Source organism: Triturus cristatus, chromosome 11 (genome assembly GCF_964204655.1).
Source record: "Triturus cristatus chromosome 11, aTriCri1.1, whole genome shotgun sequence".
Lineage (NCBI taxonomy): Eukaryota > Metazoa > Chordata > Amphibia > Caudata > Salamandridae > Triturus > Triturus cristatus.
The window spans coordinates 144,682,736-144,705,425 of record NC_140594.1 but is presented as its reverse complement, the minus strand read 5'-3'; the positions used below and the strand labels follow the sequence as shown (position 1 = coordinate 144,705,425).

Sequence of the window (22,690 nt, the reverse complement as noted above, 5' to 3'; positions counted from 1 at the left end):
TTTATTTCTACATTTTCCTACTACTGGTCTAAAGTCCAGCTCCAGAACTAAGCACTGTTTTGGCAGCTATAATGAGAGACCATTTTAAACCTATTCATACTTTTACAATTCAGTATTTATCCTGGAAAATCTAATTTTCATAATCTTTCCATTTGAGCGAGAAAGTAGTATGCCAACTTAGTTTCCACAGCTGCCATCAGCAGCAGAGAGAAAACTACATTTACTCGATGTTAAGTGATTTATTAAGATCTTGGCTAGAACACAAACCTTCTGTGTATCTGACTAGTTTGTTGTAACTGTTAGACCCTCTAAGGGTAAATCCTTGTCAAAACAAGGGATCTCCAGACTGATTGTATCTTGCATTTCTGATGCATATGTAATTCCAAGCAAGATTAGCGCTCATTCACCAGACAAGTGATAGCCACAACAGCTCCAGTCTCAGGAATATATTTTAAATACATTTGCATAGCAGTAACTTGGAGCTCCAACCATTCTTTTGCCAAGTACTGCTGCCCGAATATACACTTCAAGGTGGAGACATCAGTCAGAGAAGAAGTGATGGGTAACCATATTACTTAAGTCTCAGTCCCACCGTCCACCAAGTTTATTGGACTGCTTTTCAAATCTGTATTCAAGCTTGCAAATCTACAAAAGATCCAAAGCTAGAGAAAAAAGTTAGTTACCTGTAAGTTTAGTGAATCTAAGAAAGATGCCAACTCTGAATAACTCCAGTTATAAGTAAGTAACTTTTTTCTTCCTCTTCCGCTTCCTCTTCTTTCTTTCTTTCTTTCTTTCTTTCTTTCTTACTTTCTTTCTTTCTTTCTTTCTTTCTTTCTTTCTTTCTTTCTTCATCTTTGTATGCTTTCATCCTTTGCTCGAACATGGGAGCTGAGTTCAGGCTATGTTTGGCTATTTGGGCACTGCATGTTTAAATGGATGGTTGCTGACCAAATACCGTTGCATTCTAATTTCACTCCTGCAGATCTCTGTCTGTTCCTGTCCTTGGCGGTCAAGCTGTTCACAAGTTCTTTTGCTTTTTCCTCCTGTGGCTTTCTATCTGCATGCGGCTTGTTGGTTCTCTTTAACTTTGACCTCTTGTGCCTTCCTAGCAGCGTGTTGTTGAGCCCGTTCCTTTTCATTCGAATCTCACCATCATTCAAGAGAATATTGCCTAGAGTGGTTTGTCAAACACTTGTACGTTTTGTGCCTTCCTAGCAGCAAGTAGTCCAAAGTCTCAGCTCTTAGCCTTGATGCCTATGAACCTCTCTATTTTGTTCAAAGTGTTGTTATAGACCCTGCTTCATGTAAAAGACTTTTAGCCAGGTTGCTTGTATGTTTTATTCTCGGGATATCTCCTGCAGTTTCTTCAAGTACGGTCTTTTTTTTGTGTGCATATAATCCTTAATTTATTCTGAATATTATGATATTTCCTCTTCCTCAGTTGAGTGGAGAGGTGGCTGAGACTGATAGATGACTTAGTGACTAATTACGAGTTTGGCAGCCTACCAGCGGGCCAACATGTCTGCACCCCGCTGCGAGCCTGCTAAACCCTTAGTCTGTCCTCCCACCGGATTACGAGTATAATCCGGGCAGGTGGTCCTGCAGCAGCAGTCCCACAGCAGTGCCTTTCTAAGGCGCATACGAGAGCTTTAGAAAAGCACCGCTGTAAGAGCTCCGCAGCCCGTTCCTGCACGGACAGAAATGCACATTGTTTTGCATTTCTTTCCGTGCAGGAACAGGGGATGCAAAATACAGGGAGGCACACTATGTGCCCCCCCTGCATCCACCCACATGCACAGATGCATCAGGGGGGCCTGAATGGGCCTCCTGACTTGCCTCATCTCCATCCTCTCCATGGCGAGACTCGTTACATATCGGACGTTGCCCAACACGGCTTTCACGAACGCGACACTGCGAATTACTTAAATCCTTTTAAATATTGGATATACCTGGGCATTATCTTTTTACTGACCTAGGATTTCCCTATCACAGACGCACAGGCGGTCACTTGGCCTAGAGACAGGTTTGTTTAAACCTCTTGTTCTGAAACTGACGCGCCACGCTGATCTCAGGTTCTGATGGATACATCTGCCAGTGGATTCCTCAACTTGTGAATATCCCCTGCGCCAGCAACATTCGGAAACTTTTGTAGCAGTCCACGCCGATGGGGTCGAAGACGAGGTCACAGAGACACGGCTCCGCTCGCGACTCCGCTGACGTCACCGGCTCCATAAGAAGACCTCGTCGGCGTGATGACGTCAGTTCCCTTTTTTCCGCGCCGACGACGCCAACTGATTTCGGGAATCGTTATTAGTAGCTTCACTTGTTACTTTGTGTATTTTCTGGATTTATCTGTCTTTCTTCGGGAAGATGTCGACAAGGAAGTCGGGTTTCAAGCCCTGTCGAGAATGTGGCAAGCACATGTCTATTACCGACCCACACGAAGATTGTGTTTGGTGTCTTTCATCCGACCACGATGTGGATGGTTGTTCCAGCTGCCGCAAGATGAGCTCGAAAGCTCTTAAAGAAAGAGAGGCGAAGCTCTTCATCGCTCGGATGAAGAAGGTAAAAAGAGGAAGAAGGAAGTCTAGATCCAGGTCGAGGTCGGCGTCCAAATCGACTTCGGGGCATGCTTCGAGAAGTAAGAAGCATAAGAAGAAGAGGAGGCATTCTTCACATCATCACTCCGATAAAGGTTCGGCTCCGAAGTCGCCTACTCGACGTCGGAGAGAGTCCGTGTCTCCTTCTCCAGTCCCGACTTCAACTCCAGCTCCTTCTTCTCCGGTGACTTCGCCGGCTCCGGCTCCGGCTACATCTCCGGTGCCGGTGTCATCCCCGACGCCGGTTCCATCTCCGGCTCCAGCTTATTCTCCGGCTCCGTCTCCGGCCCCGGTTGAGGATCTTCAAGCCCCGGGTGAGACTGTGACGCCGCTTGTTCCACCGTCGGCGCCGGCAGGCCCGAGTCCGGTGATACCTGACCAGTATCCTGCATTCCCTGGTCCAGGTCAGGACCCCACGCATTATCTAAATGCCATGTACGGGGTGTTTTCAAGGGCCATGTATACCTCTGGTGCACCGATGGGTCCGATGGCTTTTAATCTGGGAGTGCCGCAGGTCTATCCTCAAGCTCCATTCATTCCATTCTTTCCGGCGACGCCGTCTTGGCAGCTACCGGCGCCGAGAACATCGACGCCGCTTCCCTCTTCTCCGCGTTCGACGCCGGCGCCGTTGGATTCGAACACGGCGCCGCCGACACCACTGGTGCGGATTCGTTCCAGAAGGGAAGCACAGAGAGTGGTGGATGAGAGAAGATTTCTTTTGGAAGAGGCTGAAGAGGGAGAGTTAGTTGAATCTGATGAAGTGTTTGAAGAGCTAAAGGAGGCAAGTGGACTGGATTTGTCTCCAGAGTGGGAAATCACTCCACCATCAGATGAGCCCTCTAAAGATGCAGCGCCGTATCATGCGGTCATCAGGAAAGCTGCGGAGTTGTTAGACCTTCAGTTACCAACCACGGAGTTCAGGTCTAACATTCTTACTGAGGTACTGCATTCGCCTACTGCAGTCTCGGAGCCTTTGTTGCCCTTTAATGAGGCCATTCTGGACCCTGTACTAGAGGTATGGTGCAAGCCTTTTTCAGCTCCTGCGGTCAACAGGACAGTCGCAAGGAGATATGGAGCGGCTCCAGGGGACCCTGAGTTTTTAACTTCACACCCATCGCCTGAGGGCTTGGTAGTTCAGGCGGCTTGTTCGGGAAGGTCCAAGTGGGCCTTTCCTCAGGTTCCAGGGGACAGAGAGGCCAAAAAGGTAGACCAATCGGCCAAAAAGGTCTTTTCATCAGCCAGTATGGCTCTTAAGTCGACAAACGCAACATGTTTGTTGGGGCGCTATATCCACGCGCTCATGGACTCAGCGAAGAAGTTGGCACCAAAGCTATCGGAGGAGGATAGGGCCGGCTTCAATGAAGTTCTGACTGATGCCCAGGCAGCTGCACGCCAAGTCATTCAAAGTGGACTGGACACAGCAGACTCAGTTGCCAGAGTCATGGGGTCTTCTGTCGCCACCAGGAGGGGTGCATGGCTAAAGTCCTCTAAATTTTCTTCGGATGTGCAGTCGACTATATTGGACTTACCTTTTGATGGGTCTGGTTTGTTTGGTAAGAAGGCGGATGCTGCTCTTGAACGCTTCAAGGAGAGTAAGGCTACGGCTAGGTCGTTGGGTCTTCAATCCCAGCTGAGAGGATCTTTCAAAAGATATAGGGGCTTTGGAAGGGCGACTTTTTGCTCTTATAGACCGACCCAGCAGCAGCAACAACAGCAAGGTTCTTTGTCCAAGGGATACAGAGGAAGAATCAGGGGTCGCTCACGTGGCTGTCAACTCTCCTCCTCCTCTTCCTCTTCCTCAGCCCCTCCCACCACCGCAAAGCAGCCCTAGATTCGACATTCCGGATCATGCTGGTCCTGTGGGGGGCCGGCTTACCCATTTTCTACAAGATTGGGAATCTGTAACTACAGATCTCTGGGTTCTGGATCTTGTGGAGAATGGGTACGCCCTTCCCTTTCGGGAATTTCCTCCAAATTACCCTCCTTGCCAAGGAGCTTGCTCGGAGGACCACCGTCTTCTCCTGCAGGAGGAAGTCCTGAAGTTGTTTCAGAAAGGTGCGATAGAGGTGGTTCCAGAGCAAGAGAGGGGTCAGGGATGCTACTCCCGGTATTTTCTGATTCCGAAAAAGGACGGCAGGTTACGTCCGATATTGGACCTCAGAATCTTGAATCTTTTTCTAAAACAAGAGAAGTTCAAGATGCTCACCCTTGCTCAGGTTCTTCAAGCGCTGAATCAGGAGGACTGGATGGTGTCGATCGACTTGCAGGATGCGTATTTCCACATCCCCATCCTGAAGTCGCACAGGAAGTATCTCCGGTTTACGGTAGGGTCGCAACATTATCAGTTTGCGGTCCTTCCGTTTGGTCTTACTTCGGCACCTCGAGTCTTCACGAAGGTGATGGCAGTGGTGGCAGCCCATCTCAGAAGGTCGGGGATCTCGGTTTTCCCCTATCTGGATGACTGGCTGATCAAGCCGGAGTCGCCAGAGAAGGTGCTATGTCATCTGCAGGATACAACTCAGCTGTTGTACAAATTGGGTTTTTCGATAAATGTGCCCAAATCTCACCTGGTGCCCTCTCAGCGCAACCTGTTCATAGGTGCGGTACTGGACACTACTGTCTGTCGAGCATTCCCTCCTCCTCAAAGGATTCTCGACATACAAGAAATGATTCCTTTATTTTACAACGGAGCGGTCGTTCCAGTTCTGAAGGTCCTTCGCCTGCTCGGTCTGTTCGCCTCCTGCATCCTGTTGGTCAACCATGCACGCTGGGACATGAGGGCGCTCCAGTGGTGCCTCCGCAAGCAGTGGTATCAGCACAAAGGGGATCTCAGGGAGTCTGTGAGGATCTCCAGAGAAGCTGCAGCGGATCTATCTCGGTGGAGCGTGGAGGGCAATCTGTCCCAAGGAAAGTCCTTCCATCTACCTCCATCGGTGGCCACGGTGATAACGGATGCATCCACTTTAGGGTGGGGTGCTCATCTGGGGGATCTGGAGATCAAGGGTCTTTGGTCTCCAGAGGAAAGGTTGCTTCACATCAACCTTCTGGAGTTACGGGCGATACGTTTGGCGCTCAAGGCCTTCCTCCCTTCCCTTCGCGGTCAGTCTGTTCAAGTCCTGACGGACAACACAACCGCGATGTGGTATATAAACAAACAGGGAGGAGTGGGGTCTCTTTGTCTCTGCAGAGAGGCCCTGCGTCTATGGTCCTGGGCTCAGGACCATCAGATTTGTCTGATGGCAAATCATCTGGCCGGGGTTCTGAACGTACGTGCGGACAGTCTCAGTTGGCAGTTCTCCGCCGACCACGAGTGGAGGCTTCATCCGGAGGTGGTTCGTCACGTCTTCCGGATGTGGGGAACTCCTCGGGTGGACCTGTTCGTCACTCATGAGAATGCTCACTGCCCGTCATTCTGCAGTCTTCAGTATCCGATGCAGGGAGCGTTGGGGGATGCGTTTCAGTTGAGTTGGGGCTCTCGGCTCCTTTACGCGTTTCCTCCCATACCCTTGATTCCTCGGGTTCTGAGGAAGATTCGCCAAGACCTGGCCCAAGTTATTTTGGTCGCCCCGGACTGGCCAAGAAGGGTGTGGTATACAGATCTTCTCCACCTCTCCTCGTGCCCTCCGCTCTGTCTCCCTCTGAGGGCAGACCTCCTCTCGCAGTCGGAGGGGCAGGTTCTACACCCCCACCTCCAGAGATTACACCTTCATGCCTGGAGATTGAACGGGGCAACCTGAATTCTTTCTCTCTCCCGCCAGATGTGGTGGATGTTATTTTATCGGCCAGGCGACACTCCACCAAATCTATATATTCATATAGGTGGTCTAAATTTGTGCTTTGGTGCGGAGAGAGGTCCATTGATCCCTTGAAGGCTCGTCTGTCTAACATTCTACAGTTTGCCCTTTCTCTGGCTCAGCAAGGCTTTGCTGTGCCTACTGTGAAAGGATATTTATCGGCTTTGTCAGCTTTCCTTTGTTTGCCGGATCAGCCGTCATTATTCAAATCACCTATTGTTCTTCGTTTTATAAAGGGCCTTACAAACAAGTTTCCTCCAACTCCTTTTATTATGCCTCAATGGGACTTAAACCTTGTATTAACTTATCTTATGGGTTCTCCCTTCGAGCCCTTACACAAATGTCCCTTGAGGCTGTTGTCCTTTAAGACAGTATTCCTCATTGCAATCACCTCGGCAAGGAGGGTAAGTGAGCTTCAAGCTCTAAGTTCAAAACCCCCATTCTTGACTGTGCATGCTGAACGAATGGTACTCAGGACCAGGGCTGCGTTTTTGCCTAAGGTGGTAACTCCCTTCCATCTGGGGCAGTCCATTACCCTTCCTTCCTTCTATCCTCCCCCTCACCCTTCCAAGGAGGAGGAGCGGCTTCACCGCTTGGACCCTAAGAGGGCGGTGAGCTTCTACCTGGACAGGACAAAGGACTTCAGGGCTGATGACCAGCTCTTCGTGGGCTTTGCTGGCTGCAGGAAGGGTCGAGCGGTGCACAAGCGCACCCTTTCCAGATGGATTGTCTTGTGCATCAAGATTTGCTACTCCCTGGCTGGTAAGGAACCTCCGGAGGGTTTGAGAGCTCATTCCACTAGAGCAAAGTCTTCCACGTCTGCTTTGTCTAGGGGTGTTCCTGTGGAGGACATTTGTAGGGCGGCAACTTGGGCCTCCCTCCACACCTTCGCAAAACATTATTGCTTGGACACCGAGGTGAGGAGGGACAGACACTTTGTTCGATCCGTCCTTCAGGACTTTCTGGTATAGAAAGGTGGACACCCTCCTCTGGGAGTGGGGACTGCTGTGGAATCTATTCACAAGGTGAGGAATCCACTGGCAGATGTATCCATCAGAAGAACAAGTTACTTACCTTCGGTAACGCTTTTTCTGATGGATACAGTATCTGCCTGTGGATTCCTCACTGACCCACCCTCCTCCCCGTTGTCCATCCTTCTATACCTGTAATTCTATGCCTGTAATTCTATTGATGGTGTTTCAAATGTGTTTTGTTACTGTCAAAGGCATTATGTTATTTCTTGTGCCTTGCTATTTATTCTCCGCACTGTGTGTGTTGCTTTGCATATCATGTACTGTGTATATGGTGTATATATTGCTGTCAGTCTGTCCGTGTGCCTCGAAGGCATGGAAAAAAGGGCGGAACTAACGTCATCACGCCGACGAGGTCTTCTTATGGAGCCGGTGATGTCAGCGGAGTCGCGAGCGGAGCCGTGTCTCTGTGACGTCGTCTTCGACCCCATCGGCGTGGACTACTACAAAAGTTTCCGAATGTTGCTGGCGCACGGGATATTCACAAGGTGGGGAATCCACAGGCAGATACTGTATCCACCAGAAAAAGCGTTACCGAAGGTAAGTAACTTGTTCTTCACGGATACTCTTTACCTTGGCAAGACTGTAGCAACATTACCTTTTCCCCTGAAGAAGCCCATTTACGGGGCGAAACGCGTTGGCTGTCTATATGATGCAAACCAAGCACATCTGAAATAAAGGTACAGAAAGTTTGCAACAAATACGTCTACTTATTGCTTTTTAAATTGGATACTAAACTGTATTCACCTGCTAGCAGCTTGTATTGCCTCTCAACTCCCGTATTTGCTTGTTCATATTGTTGGTCAAGTGGCAGCTGACCCTTTGAGGCGGGCAATACTCATTAATATAGTGACTCCACTAGGCAGTGCAGTTTTCTATAACCCGGCTGCTGTCTCAGGTGTTAATAACTCTTGATGTTGTAAGTTCCTGTGAAATTAATGGCATGCGCACTAATTTGTATCTCTGTTACGCACTGTATACATTGATAGAAAACATGACTTCAGGACTTCCAGTATGATGATTGAGGATATTTCTTATATGATGAATTTTCAAGAAAAAACATTATTGTTCAACTTAACAGGACACTTTTTGTCATATTGAAATAATTATATATCTGACTGAAAAGTCTTTCATTACTTTTGAGGAAATGTGGTATTATCTTTTAGCATACGTAACAATCACCTTGTTTATATATATCTGCAGGAGATACTGGAAGAGTACAACGAGACCAAGACCAAGATGAATTTGGTTCTGTTTGATGATGCACTTGAACACTTAACTAGAATACATCGCATCATAAGGATGGACCGAGGCCATGCACTGCTAGTCGGTGTCGGGGGCTCTGGAAAGCAGTCACTTGCAAGACTGGCTGCCTTCGCAGCAGGTTATGAGGTTTGTCCTGCATTATTCTTTTACTTACTTATTGTGTAGTAAGCACATTAATGTGTGTGTTTTAGGGGGATTTATTCACGATGAGTGACTGTTCTGAGTCATAATATTGCAATTGTTGCAGTCAATGATGATAATGGTAATGGAATGACATCAGGAATGGCATGACATGAAAATGTACCATTTTTGTGCTGTTTGACATCTTAATGCCAGGTTCCACCTGGAATTAATTCATAATTACCTTTCATTAAACATCGCTGTTCATTCATTCATTCCAGTGGGTCCTATGGTGTGAGTTTGAGCAAGTTTGCTCTTAAAACGTTTCAAGCAGATTGATGAAGGGGACGAAGTTGTTGGTGGGCCCATATATGTGATTCACATTGATAGTCCATAGCAGTTTTTGATCAAAGACACAGTAAAAATTGGTGAACATAATGGCACTAACCTTGGTTGAAAAGTATAGCTTGATCAAACTAGACTTCTATGTTTTTAGTTAGGTTAGGTTGAAATGTGGACAGTAGTTTTTGAAAGAGTAACAATATATTGATATAACGTAATAGTGTGCAAACTACTAGTGCGTGAACCAAATTTGATGAAAATGTCTGTCTGAGAAGCTTTTAGTCAGTTGGGCCTTTTGTGGTTTGCAACTGACTCGATCCATTCCCGAATTCCATTTTGAAAACAAATTTGCTGATTCCATAAGAGGTAGCATCAGCCTGAGAGAAAAATAGCGTGGGATGAAAATACACACTGGAAGGTTGGTTGGAAAATGCATTTTCTCCTATATAAATTCAAAATTTAGAGCTGATTTTTCTGAATGTATTCTTAAATCTCGTGCCAGTTTGCAATCTAGTGTTTCTGATACAGCCCAATATATGCATTTTGGAAAATTCTTTTATACTTGCCAACAATCACTAATGGACTTCTTTGAGAAAGCAAAAGAAACTCACACAGTACAGAAGATGGCAAGAGAGTTTGTCTCATTAGTTTTACATTTTACATTGATTCTTTTAATGATTTAGCTTTTCGAAATCTGTAAGTGCTAAGCAGGTTGTATTTCTTGACATTTGTGTGAGTATATATGTAAATATATTTAAAAAATATTTGTTGTTGCCTAAAAACAGAAATTATTGCTTTGCAAACCTAAGAGGATTTTTTGCTCAACTTAAACTGTTAAAAAGTTACTAACATATTGCATTGTCTCTCACTGTACACTACATCATACTCATTTTCCCTACATTTTGCAGAGTATCACATTCTAAATATGTAAAATTTGATTCAAGATCCGTAATTAACGGTATGAACTTGTGCATAAAAAGATGAAATAAATTGTTACCTTCTAGGATCAATAACTACCATTATTAAAAAAATTGCAAACTCACTTGAAAAACAATCTGTTACACGGACATCGAGGTTGCAGTCTAAAATCTAAAAACGAGTGAAATACCACTGTTATGGTTTGCTTCACAACCATTTCCCCCTTCCATTGCTTTGCTCATATCTTCCCTCTTCATGACACCACAGATGTCTCCATCTATCACATCATGTGTGACATCATATATAATTTCATCAGTGGTATCATCTATGACATTACATAAGCTGTAAACAATTTCTGACGGGAAAATAAGCCTTTTACTGTGTATAATCTCAGTGGTGACATCTAGATTTTAACAGTGGTACTTCATCCTTAAATTTGCATTTAATGTGTTAGTATATTTATTCCTGGGGAGTGATAGATGCGTTTCTCACTATACAATTAGTTGGGAAAAGTGACAGAAGCACAAACAATACATTTCTCTTTCATTCATACATCCTTTTAGGCATATATCATGTACCCTGCCATACTGCTTCTTTTTTGCTGATAATTCTCCTCTGGAGTGTTTTACCCCAGAGAAATGTGAATGTTTCATGAATAGCCATCGGTGTTCCTTTCTACAGGATTCACATACTTCTTTAATTACACCTCTGAAGGTTTGCCATGCAGATCCTGTTCCTTTATAAACCCTTACTGTATTCTATATTAGAAATAACGAATCAGCGTAGCAATCTAAACCATCTGTGAATGCTTACCACTGCTCTAATGCTAATTAAAAGGGCACTTGTTTTGTTTCTCCTGCATCAGGTCTTTGAAATTGTTCTTAGTCGAGGATATGGGGAGAACAGTTTCAGAGAAGACTTGAAGACCTTGTACCTGAAGCTTGGCATTGAGAACAAGAAGATGATCTTCTTATTTACAGATGCACACGTGGCAGAAGAGGGGTTCCTGGAGCTGATCAACAACATGTTAACTTCAGGTGGGTGTTTAGACAGAATATCGGAAACAGAAATATCCTGGGACAAAACATTGTATCAAGAATATCGAGGACAAAATATTGTGAAAGTAAGTTTCTATAGGCAAGCAAAGTTTTACTATATATAACAACATATATGTACCTTGATGATAAATATATATATCTTCAAGGTACGTAGATGTGGAGTTAAGAATAGTAAATCTACACTAACCTATTTGCACTTACTTTCTCTATATTTTGGTCCACGATATTTTTGACAATATTCTGTCCACATGATATTTCTGTTTCCGATTTTCTGTCAGTGACCCCCTTAGGTAAGCAACAAAAGCCCCTTCTTATTGCTGGTTAATTCTGTGTTAAAATATCATATCTTCAAATGAGTAATATTTCTTAAACAGATTAAGGTTTCATGCTCTCAAAGGTGCTGGAGAGCACCAGATGTGTCCCAGGGCATAAATGTGGTCTTCCTCAGCATTGATGATACCGTAGGCTAAATATGGCATAGCCGTGCTATGTTATTCAGTTCCTTTTTCCTTCCGCTTCTAGCAGGACTTATGATCTGTTAATGGTTTAGAACGTTTTCTACAAAATAACCAAGCGACCTAAGAGGTTAGAAGATTGTAAACACGATGATGTTGAAGATAGTTCTGTGACCACTGGATGTGGTGTGTAAGAGAACATGATTGTGAAGCTGGCTTCAATATGCCATTTTGAAGGCCAGGCGTTCTACTGAGAAAAAGGTATGGCTGACATGTTCCCAGGTCTATTGTGAGGGGCGAATGGAAAGCTAAAAATAACCTTGTAAAATCTTTAATAATAGCTTTGTTTTGCACCAAGTGAGCAATTCTAGTGATCAAGCCCATCCATAGCCATGTGCATTTGGTGTGAGGCACTTTGCACCCAAGAATATTAATGGCGGGACTGACTGCTTCACTGTAATGAGCAGACTTTTGACTATATTAGCAAAAAGTTGTAATAAGTGATTCTGAAGAGAAATTTTTAACGTTTTACAATACCTGGAATGTATCAATGGTTTATGACCACAATTGTGGTTGCAAATCATTGCTCATTTACCATCCCCGAAGTGTGGCGGTAACTGATTCGCAAAGGGGAAGCTGGCCCTGTGGGGCAGCTTTTCCTTTGAGAATAATGTCAGAGGTATCATGGGCGAGTAGGCAGTGGTCTTGAGCACTAACTGCCTGCTCTTTCCAATGTCGTCCAAAGCAGAAAACATGTTTTAAAAGCAGCACCCGACTTTTAATGGTCACAGACTACTTTAATTACTTTTATTTAAATACTTACCATTTGGGAAGGGAAATGCAGGGACGAAGGTCTTCTGTTCATTGCTGACTTCCATCCCTACATTGACAGCAAATTACAGACAGTAACCAATTGTACCTTTCCTATTTAATATTTATGAAGCAGGCCTCTTTACAACACCTTGCGAATGGACAATTTGTGATGAGACCTATTAGTACATAGGTTACATAGTAAACTGCATTGCCATTAGCAAACCATTTGATGTGCTATTTTCAGTTTCCCTGGATTGCAAATGGGGATAGCACATCAGGCTCTAAGAGCCTTTTATCTCTTCAGCCGCAAAGCAAGGATGTGCTGCTCTCTCCGTGTCGCATTTGGGGCTACATGGAGCAGGGCATATAGGGCAATCGGGCAGTGCTAGGTCAGTCTGTGGGCCATTTCCCAGGCAGTTGTGGTCCTGTTTTATGGTCTGCTGGGCCGTTTTTATGTTGATTTCCCTGATACTATAATTAACATTGCCTGCAGCAAGCTCAAATTCATGCAGTCTTGCATAATTTGCAAAACACTTATACAGCATGCCTTTACATGTTCAAAACAGCCTTAATTTGCACACAAGGGCCACATTTTTAGCTTTCTAATCTACTAAGGGATGCCACTTTTATTTTAGTGCACGGGTCTATTTTCTGTCAAAGTTCGACGCTTGCATGGAGTTAGAACCCCTGCCCCTTTGCCCTCTAGTATTCCGGTACTCCCAGAGTTTTATCGGTGTTTCTCATATGACTAGTCCAGACCTGCTTCTGGGTCCTCTTACTGAGAAAGGGACCCCATTGAGTGATGATAGGGCTTGTTTCTCTCATGTTCCATCACAGTTCTTCAGAGAGACCAGTGCCATAAAAGCGTTAGTGGAACTGCTCTGGATTTCCTACCAAAATATTTCAGTGACCAACACTATATAAGCAAAAAAGAGAAATTTGGAATTTCCTTTGCCACCTTCACAGATCGAAATGGTACAGTCATCTGTATTTTTTCCCAAGGAGGTCCATTCTCTCGAGAGAACTGATTCAGGGTAGGTGTCATGAGCAGTACCAATAGCCTCCATCCAGCTTGTTTCATGATTTGTTTTGGGAACATTTAGGTGGGAAATTGTAGCACTAGAGCAAACAGCTCGAGCCTGCAACTCAACGGTATTCATGGGTGGATCCACTCTGGTAGCAACGTCTTCACAGACAGCCCTTAGTATTGCTGCAGATCCACCCCCTTTCAGCCCCTTTTGGTCTGACTGTGATTATGATTCATTTATGAGTTCCTCCTCTGGGATCTCAAGAAACGCTAGCTAGGGTGCCTGGTATGGCTCTCCAGGTGCAGTGGGAAGTTCAGTACAGCACTGAAGATGTTAACGGCAGTGATTGAAAACCTAATTACCAGTCTGAGATAACGTCACCACTATGCAGAGGGTCAGAAAAGAGCTGGTTGAGCCCTCTCTGCATTCTTTATTTGAAGAGCAGCAGTCCTGTCACATAGGTAACCAAGATATTCTTTCCATTGACACTAGATATCAACAGATTTCAAACTGGTGGCAGTGTTATTAGAGAGACTCCTGCACCTCAGAATTTTCCTAAGATGAGTGGCTTGGATCCATCGTTTGAGACTTTGTCAAATGAGACTGTTTCTCATGCTGAGTAATATACAAGCCACCACATTATTCTTTGCGTGATTTCCTCACAGCATTCTTAGCACTATCCAGTTTGGTTCAGGCGTCCCTCTTTTCCTCATTGTTATGCACAGTCACCTAGTTTTCATCCCTTATGAGCACCAGTCTTCCCTGCTGGATAGCACCACACCAGTTCCTCGGATTGCATAATCGTATGCACAAATTTAGGAGCATTTGGAAAGTCATTTGAGTAAACTTTTTATTGAAGGCCCCTCTGAAATACAAATTGCCTCTCAGTAAAAGGCTTTTAAAAATTGAGAGCTCTAGAGAGCCAGGATATTCTCTCTGTCAAATATACCAGCATAAGATGTTGGGGCCAGTCCACCCAGATTTGCACTCTTTTGGGCAGTAATGGTGATGAAGAAGGCACTGGTTTGATCCTGCCATTTAATCAGAACAACTTTCATTTTGGATTCTAATGTACCTAAGAATGAGAAAGTGATGTTTCCTAAAGAAGTCACACAACGTTTGCCTGGAGATATTCTTTTCATTTCCAGAAGGTTTAAAGACCTCATAGCTCATTTCTTTGTGAAAGTTACTTCAGTTAAACTGGACTCACAAAGATGTCATTCTTCCCAAAGGCCAAATCGAATTTATTTAGATTTATGAATTGCGCAGTGCTAGGTTACACCTATGCATGGGCATTTTCCCGACATTACTTTGAGACTCAAATATAAATGCGAGTCGTCATATGTGTACATATGTATGATATACACATACCCTGATGAGTGGCATCTATTTTACAAGCTCCGCTTCTTTACTGTGTACTGTTTTCCCAGAAACATCTCTACTTCGTACTTACGTCTTTTCTTTGCCAATTGCATAGATTCTGTGGATGAAATGTGGATATATATTTTGCATACAGTAAGACCATGTGGACTACCCTAATGTGCACTACATGTAAATCATGCTTGAGTAACTCACACCTTTTTCACACCTCTGCCCGAAGAAAACCTTGTGAGACGGCTCTTCATTGTGTATTCAGGCTCCCACATTAGCCCCTGAGTATGTTTAAATTGACAGAACTCCACTGTAAGACAAAGGTGAATGATGAACAACTCCAGGTAAGTAATTTAGCTTTTCGTTCTTAAAGTGTGTAGATGTGTATGTTAGTCTCGAGCATAATTCAATAGCTCTGTCATCCTGAAATGTGTAAAAGAAGGTAGTATAGTGAGAGCTTCACTTGTGCACAACTTTTTAATCCTCTCCACCATTTTGTTTTCAGGAATGGTGCCAGCACTATTTCCAGATGAAGATAAGGAGAACATTTTGGGTCAAGTACGAGACGAAGCCGTCAAGCATGGAGTCGGACCTGCCAAAGAGAGCGTTTGGCAGTTTTTTGTTAATAAGAGTGCAAACAATCTTCATATTGTGCTGGGCATGTCACCAGTGGGCGACACTCTCAGAACACGGTGTAGGAATTTCCCAGGTAAGTCTCACCTCTCTTTATACGTATCTGAAAGCATGTTACTGCATTATGCTACATTAACAGTTCCTTTCAGCCATATGGTTTTCAAGTATGTCTTAAGTTAGGTCCCTATAGTGACAGCAGAAATATGCAGGTTCAGCAACTATCAACTTTCCAGATGTTGTGATAACGCATCAACTCACGGATATTTCATTATCACCATGAAAAAGGTGGTGGCGAAACCATATAAATAAATACCTGAAAATATGTCACAATCTTATTATTGCTACCTGTTTCCTATTTTTTGCGCTGGAACTTTAAATCCGGAATTGAAAGAAGGCTAGGACATTATTACCTTATCAAGGGTATTAACACCTGTATTTTGCAGTGGTTGCTAAATGGGTCAGATAAAGTATATACTCTTCTACTGTGATATTGCATTTCTAACAATAAGGGTGTGTCATCTAAATACATGACACTACTTGGGATTGTGAGAAGAATCTAAAAAGTAGACGAAATACGGTGCTTGTTAAGGGAAAAAGCCTTTTTTACCAAATAAGAACTATAAGCGCTCCTGCAAGAACTCCTGCAAGAATTATATTATGAAAATGGAAGCATATGTTTTCATTGGATTTAAACTCCCACAGATTCCTTACTTGAAACCCTTTCCAGGCACAATACTGGGTCTGCAATTTTTTTCTTAGCCAATTTCCCATCACAGGCATCACATGACACTGATCAGAGACTCCACCATTGAGTGGTCAGAACATTGTCATCCAATTTTCTTTACATCTTTTTTTCCAAAGTTTGGCTCTGTTTTACACTCAAAGTCATCATAGATGTGTTACTGACTTTCATGCATCCCAAATTTGATGTCCTGGCAAAGAACATGATCCTTATGCCAAATGATGCTCAGAACTGAGGAAGACAAAAAAGTGATGAGTGGATTACTTAAATTGATCTCAGCCACTTGTAAATACCCTGTCGTAATCCAGCATGTTGTTATTTTGCCCACCTGCTACCTCAGACAGGATGACGTCGCATGCAAATCATCCTCGGTCCTTCTTAGTCGATGCTCTGATGGATCAATATAAGACGATTTGGTCACAACTACAATATGCTCCGTCAAGACTTGACTCAAAGAAAAAACATACTGCTTCATTTGATTTATCACACCTATCTCTAGAGAGTCAAATTGTACAGGATTCGGCCCGGAAACATAGACAAAACACGAGTTCTTCTAGTCTAACAGTGTAAGTTGGCTGCATTGGCAAAGAAAAAGTTTGCTTCATAGAGTTTGGTGCTCAGGAATTCCAATGCCACCTGTTTGTTGGCCAGATTGGGCACATCCTACCCTCCTGTAAATTTCATAACGCTGCAAAACATTCAGGGACTATGGTCACTAGATTTGAAGACAACAGCTACAGCCACAGCCTCAGGCTCATCACAGACTTTCCCAACCCAAAAGATATTTACCATGGTCATGGCAGTTATGATAACTCATTTGAGCAACATGGTTGCTATTTGCCCGTATCTGATAGAGACATCCAGCCGCAGATCCCTCACCTTTGAATCTCCCAGGTGTCAAACTGAATCCTGAAATGTTTTGTGTGAGCTGTTCCCCTGAACGCCAGTAGGTGCCATCAATTGTCTCCACGCCTCTACATTATCCACGCTGGAAGTGACGTCCATGACACCAATATAGGCTCCACCGCTACGCGCTGACGTCACTTCTTTTCTTTCCATGCCAGTTTGTACTGATCTGTAGAAAGAGCTACCCGACTGTCGATTTTTGAGGAATTACTTTCTCCTGGTGTGTCGAGGGATGCCTTTGAGGAAGACAGGGTTTAAGCCGTGTTGCACCTGTCATCACACCATGTTTGTTACGGACCCACACCTTGTGTGTCTGTGTCAGGGTAGATTATCCTCAGGATCGGATCGATGCTCAAGAAGGTCCACCTCCTGACAACTTCAAAGTCTGACAACTACGATAGCACAGACTGATGAAGGGATCAGGAGAGGGAAGGAAAGGAGGGGTACAGCAGGGAGGGTGATCTGCAGATACATTAACAATAATTACCCTCTTGTGAATTAAAGTGCCTAACCAACAGGTAACTACGATAAACCTTCATAGACTATACCTGTAAAGCAAATAGAAGATAGGTTGTAACCTATGTTGCTCCTGGATAACTGATAATCTGTTAAACCTGAGCGTTGGCAGCTGTAAAGAGAGAAACAGCAAATCAACATACTACAGAGACTCTATCGCTATCCTACTGCGCTCTCTGGCTTTGATTTTGGGTTTAATGATTCTCCTCACCTACCCTGATTTATAAGTAAACAAAACAATGTTGTAATAGAGGTTTAAACTGTCCATGCTTATTTCATAGTACGCTTGAATCCATATCCTCCATAATTAAACTTCGAAATAATATCTAGGAGTCTGTACTAGCAAGGCCAACAAAGTCAAGGGACTGATACCCCTCTGAGTTCTTTGAACATAATCCGTTTGTGCAACACGCCCTTTGTGTGGCACACGTAAATAAAACAGATATTTTCTCTTTGGCAATTGTTCTGCTTGGGTTTTCGGATCAGATAGAACTCGCTCATCAGAGCCTCACTAACCCAGCCAGAACGTTACCCCCTCCCTAGAACCTATTTACAATCCTACAACCACATAAATCTATCACCTAAGGACAGGGGATTCCTACTATGCATACCAAGATCTCACAATCGGCGGCCTCGCGATCCCATACGGATCCAGACCTCTCTGCCCATACGACAGTATCACAGGTGGCGGCCTCGCGGTCCCATACGAACCCAGACCTCTCTGCCCATACGACAGTATCAGCACAATCGGCGGCCTCGCGATCCCCTACGAATCCAGACCTCTCTGCCCATACGACAGTATCACAAGTGGCGGCCTCGCGGTCCCATACGAACCCAGACCTCTCTGCCCATACGACAGTATCACAAGTGGCGGCCTCGCGGTCCCATACGAACCCAGACCTCTCTGCCCATACGACAGTATCACAAGTGGCGGCCTCGCGGTCCCATACGAACCCAGACCTCTCTGCCCGTACGACAGTATCACAAGTGGCGGCCTCGCGGTCCCATACGAACCCAGACCTCTCTACCCAGACGCAGTCTCAGCACAATCGGCGGCCTCGCGATCCCCTACGAATCCAGACCTCTCTGCCCATACGACAGTATCACAAGTGGCGGCCTCGCGGTCCCATACGAACCCAGACCTCTCTGCCCATACGACAGTATCACAAGTGGCGGCCTCGCGGTCCCATACGAACCCAGACCTCTCTGCCCGTACGACAGTATCACAAGTGGCGGCCTCGCGGTCCCATACGAACCCAGACCTCTCTACCCAGACGGCAGTCTCAGCACAATCGGCGGCCTCGCGATCCCCTATGAATCCAGACCTCTCTACCTAGACGGCAGTCTCATACGACAGTTCATCCTATGATCACCATAACATACAAAAAGGGAATCAGTCTCACTATTCATCAGATCACACAAGGATTGCCAGTTCGGGCATAGCCTGTTCTCAGGTTTGAGGGGCTCCTCTTTCCCTTATTCAGTTACCACTTACCTGATCAGGGTTAACATCTGTTCATGTAGCCGCAGCTGACTAGAAGAATAGGCTACCCTCTTATACAAGAAAACACAGCACATGTTGGTTCACTACAAACTGGATACTTTATTACTCATTGCATATACAATCACATAACATTACAATATAACACATAACCTGCAAAGAAAAGTGAAAGATTAAGTTGTACACTCTAATAAGAAAGGGTCGACATCACCTTAGTAGTATGTAGCCTGCACTCAGTGGTCATCTAGGCTCCCTTCTCGTCTGTGCCTCGGCTCGCCTGGAATCACCCTTCTCCGAGTCACTGGGACCTCTTCCTTATCGGCTACTCTCTCCTCTCTGGCTATTCTGTTAGGAAAGCATCTGTCTCTCAGTTCTTCTCCGCCTTCAAGATGGCGTCTGTCTTCCCTGGAATAAGTAGTAGCTTTACTGCTAACGGCTAGATGCCGCCTACGGACTGAACATGTAACTGCCTCCGACTTTCACTAATATAGAGGTGCATTTCCTCATGGAAAATTCCGGCCCGTAACCTGCCGCCCACCAAATTCTTGTACCTCCCCGTACCAAGGACACGTTCCCAGCCGGCCGGCCTGATGTAGTGTCTTCGGCATGAAGAAAAATACAATCCTTCGATAAGGGCCGGCCTGAACCGGTTCTCTCCAAGCGAATAACACCTCATAACTAAAACATTACTCTTGGCCTAGAAGCATCCCAAGCTGCCGAAGCAGAAAGAAAGATGGAGTCTCTCCCGTTTGAGGCCTACCAGGCCTGAATTCAGCACAGCTCCATGAAATACCCTCACTACAGGACAGGTTATCCCTAATACTAACAAATCTATCCCCTAGGCTATGTGTGCAAGCCCTGATCTATGGGGAAGAGCACAGAATCATGTCGAAGTGCCTAGTAAATAGGCTCCATTCACTACTCTAACCCTTAGGCTTGAATGGTAAGAGACTGAAGTCACATTCAATCACTTGTTAACACAAGAAGGCCAGGAAAATCGAGCAGAACAGCAATCCTTAACACTCATTCATAGTATACTCAGTCCTGGCCCTTAAAGTTCTATGTCCCTTCCCCGCATGAGGTACAAGAGGTCTCACCAACTGGAAGGGTTAGAAGCAAGGGCTGCACTCCCAGGGGTCCTGGAAAACCAGAGGCGAGCAAATGGATGTAAAATCCTGCAAGTACTCCAAGAAGGTAGCTTCTGTACCTCCTCACAACATCAAAGCTGCAGTATTTAGGAATACCACCGGAAAGGGTCAGGAAAGCACACCAAGAGACTTCCCGCAAGAGGCTCTTGATACACAAGCCTCACCAACAGGAGTCTCGTCGGGGTTGCGCCGTAGCACGAAATCAATGGTCGAATGTCTGACACCGGCACACTGTCAAATGCCCAGAACAATTCCCCACCAATGAAGAATCAAAACAGAATGTGGTGTGCAAGCACCCTTACCAGACCGGAACACAGTTGATTCCTACGGAGCGATCATTAGTGACCGCGTCCACGGCGGTCGCCATGTTCTTGTAGACGGAAGTGATTTCACGCTGACGAGCGTGCGTCGTCTCCGTAATACACATCAGTACCTGGGAGTTGTAGTTTACACAAGTCCCGGCACTGATTTTGGTTTGCCGGTCCTGACAGTGTTCATTACAGCAAGAGGGGTTAGTCGGACATGACAATTTGTGGTGTCTTGAGTGCGACCACAACTCCACGTTGTGTTCGAACTGCGGGGCTATGGCACCGAAGGCTTTGAGGGAGTGGTCCCTGAAGTTTCTAGAAGCCCGACAGGCAACCCTGCGTTGCGCAGCTCCTCAGAGATCTTGTCCCGATTGAGAAGGAGGGTGTGGAATCTCTCCAGGAAACCCAAATCCTCTTCCTCTCACTCCAAGTTATCGGGACATTTGGGGAAGAGGCACAAGAAGCATAAGAAGTCAAAGCGTGTGTTCAAGGCACTGTTCTTTGGAAGCGTTGCCAGGGCCAGCTCCAGGCCTCCCAGCTTTACCCAGAACTGTAGAGACCCCAAGTCATGTAAGGGAATTTTACGAGGCTATGCTTGGCATATTTGAGTGGACCAGCCCCACTGGCATGCCATCAGTCCCCGCAAGGTCAGACAGGGGCTCCTTTGGGTTCCACGCCAGCGCACCGTCCTTGGCTCTGATGGGCCCCCATGGACCCATCCCAGATGAGGAACAGCGTCTGTCGTGCTACAGCGACTTCCACCGATGTAGGCCCCAATGCCAATGCTCCCAGTGCCGCTGGTGCCCACTGGCAGTGCTAGCCCTATTTACATCCATGAATCTGGAACGGCGTCCATCAATGCCGGTTCGACCGCCAACAGGACCCACGTGTCCTAGGTTGGTGTCTGAGCCCAATTCTGAAGGGTCAGGCTATGGGGAAAATTGGGAGGTGTCATGGGACACTTTAGAATACCAGTTAGAATGCCAGGAAGGTAGGGACTGGTGTGAGGAACTCAGTGATGCCAGTGGTCTGGACACATACTTGTATGCTTTCTTCCCCTGCAGTGGCTACAGAGAAGGTAGCATCATATTCTCTGGTGATGAAGAGGGTAGCTAAGGTCCTGGATCTTGAGTTGCCCTTGGTGGCAGTCAAGACAAACATCTTGATGGAAGTTCTGCAACCGGGAGCTTCCTCTTGCGAGCCCTTGCTTCCTTATAATGAAGCACTGACAGATGTCCTACTGGAAACCTGGTCAAAGCACAGGGGCTACTGTGAACAGGACAATTGCCCGCCGCCATCGCTCCGCAACCGAGGACCTGAACTTTCTCACCCCACCCCTGAGAGCTTGGTGGTCCAAGCCTCTACATCCCATGGCACGTTCCCTGCCGCACCCTCAGACTGGGAATCCAAGAGGCTGGATCGCTTGGGGAAGAAGATGTTTTCTTCCGCCAGACTTGCATTGTAGTTGGTGAACACCGCATACTTGTTGGGCCCCTACTCAGACAGTCTGTGCAACATAGTTGCACAAGTGCTGCCACAGGTCCCGGTGGAGGCCCAGGCCGTCCTCTCACTGGCAGTGAAGGACTGGAGAGATGCAGAAAAGTTCACCATTAGGTGTGGTTTGGACATGACCTACTCGATGGGCAGAGCGGTTTCGCTGACAGTGGCAATTAGAAACCATGCCTAGCTGAGAGTATATGGCTTTTCAGGGGATGTCAAGGCTTTCATTATGGACATGCTCTTTGATGGCAACCGTCTCTTCGGAGACAAAGCAGGCTCGGCGCTAGAGCTCTTTAAGGACTCGCGGGCTACGGCCCAGTCCTTGGGTCTCGCAGTTGCCCTGCGCCATCCTTAGTCTGCCTATTGCACTTTTGGTGACCATGGAAGGGGCTTTCAGCTGTGCCAATCTTTTTCCAGCCACTGTCCTACGCAAGCTTCCCAGACTGTGTGGGGCGAGAACGCAGTTCATACCGACCCTGTGGGTTAGGTAGCCAGAGGTCTGCCACAACCACCAATCCCCCTGCAGCTATAGCCTTTAGGCCCTCCTAATCTTGCCCTACAATATCATGGGCGTCCAGTTAGTGGCAGAATCAGCCATCATCTCCACCACTGGCAGTCCATAACATTGGAGAGGTGGGTT

The 22,690-nt window shown here is 45.8% G+C and overlaps 1 protein-coding gene across 1 annotated transcript in view; it reads left to right on the top strand.

Moving 5' to 3' along the window:
• DNAH10 (dynein axonemal heavy chain 10) overlaps positions 1 to 22,690 on the top strand; it is a 1,995,301-nt gene that overhangs the window by 1,490,084 nt on the left and 482,527 nt on the right. The window contains exons 51-53 of the mRNA XM_085636177.1: positions 8,629 to 8,817; positions 10,937 to 11,108; positions 15,302 to 15,505. Of these exons, the coding sequence (XP_085492303.1) occupies positions 8,629 to 8,817; positions 10,937 to 11,108; positions 15,302 to 15,505 (565 nt within the window). The remainder of the gene's footprint in view (positions 1 to 8,628; positions 8,818 to 10,936; positions 11,109 to 15,301; positions 15,506 to 22,690) is intronic.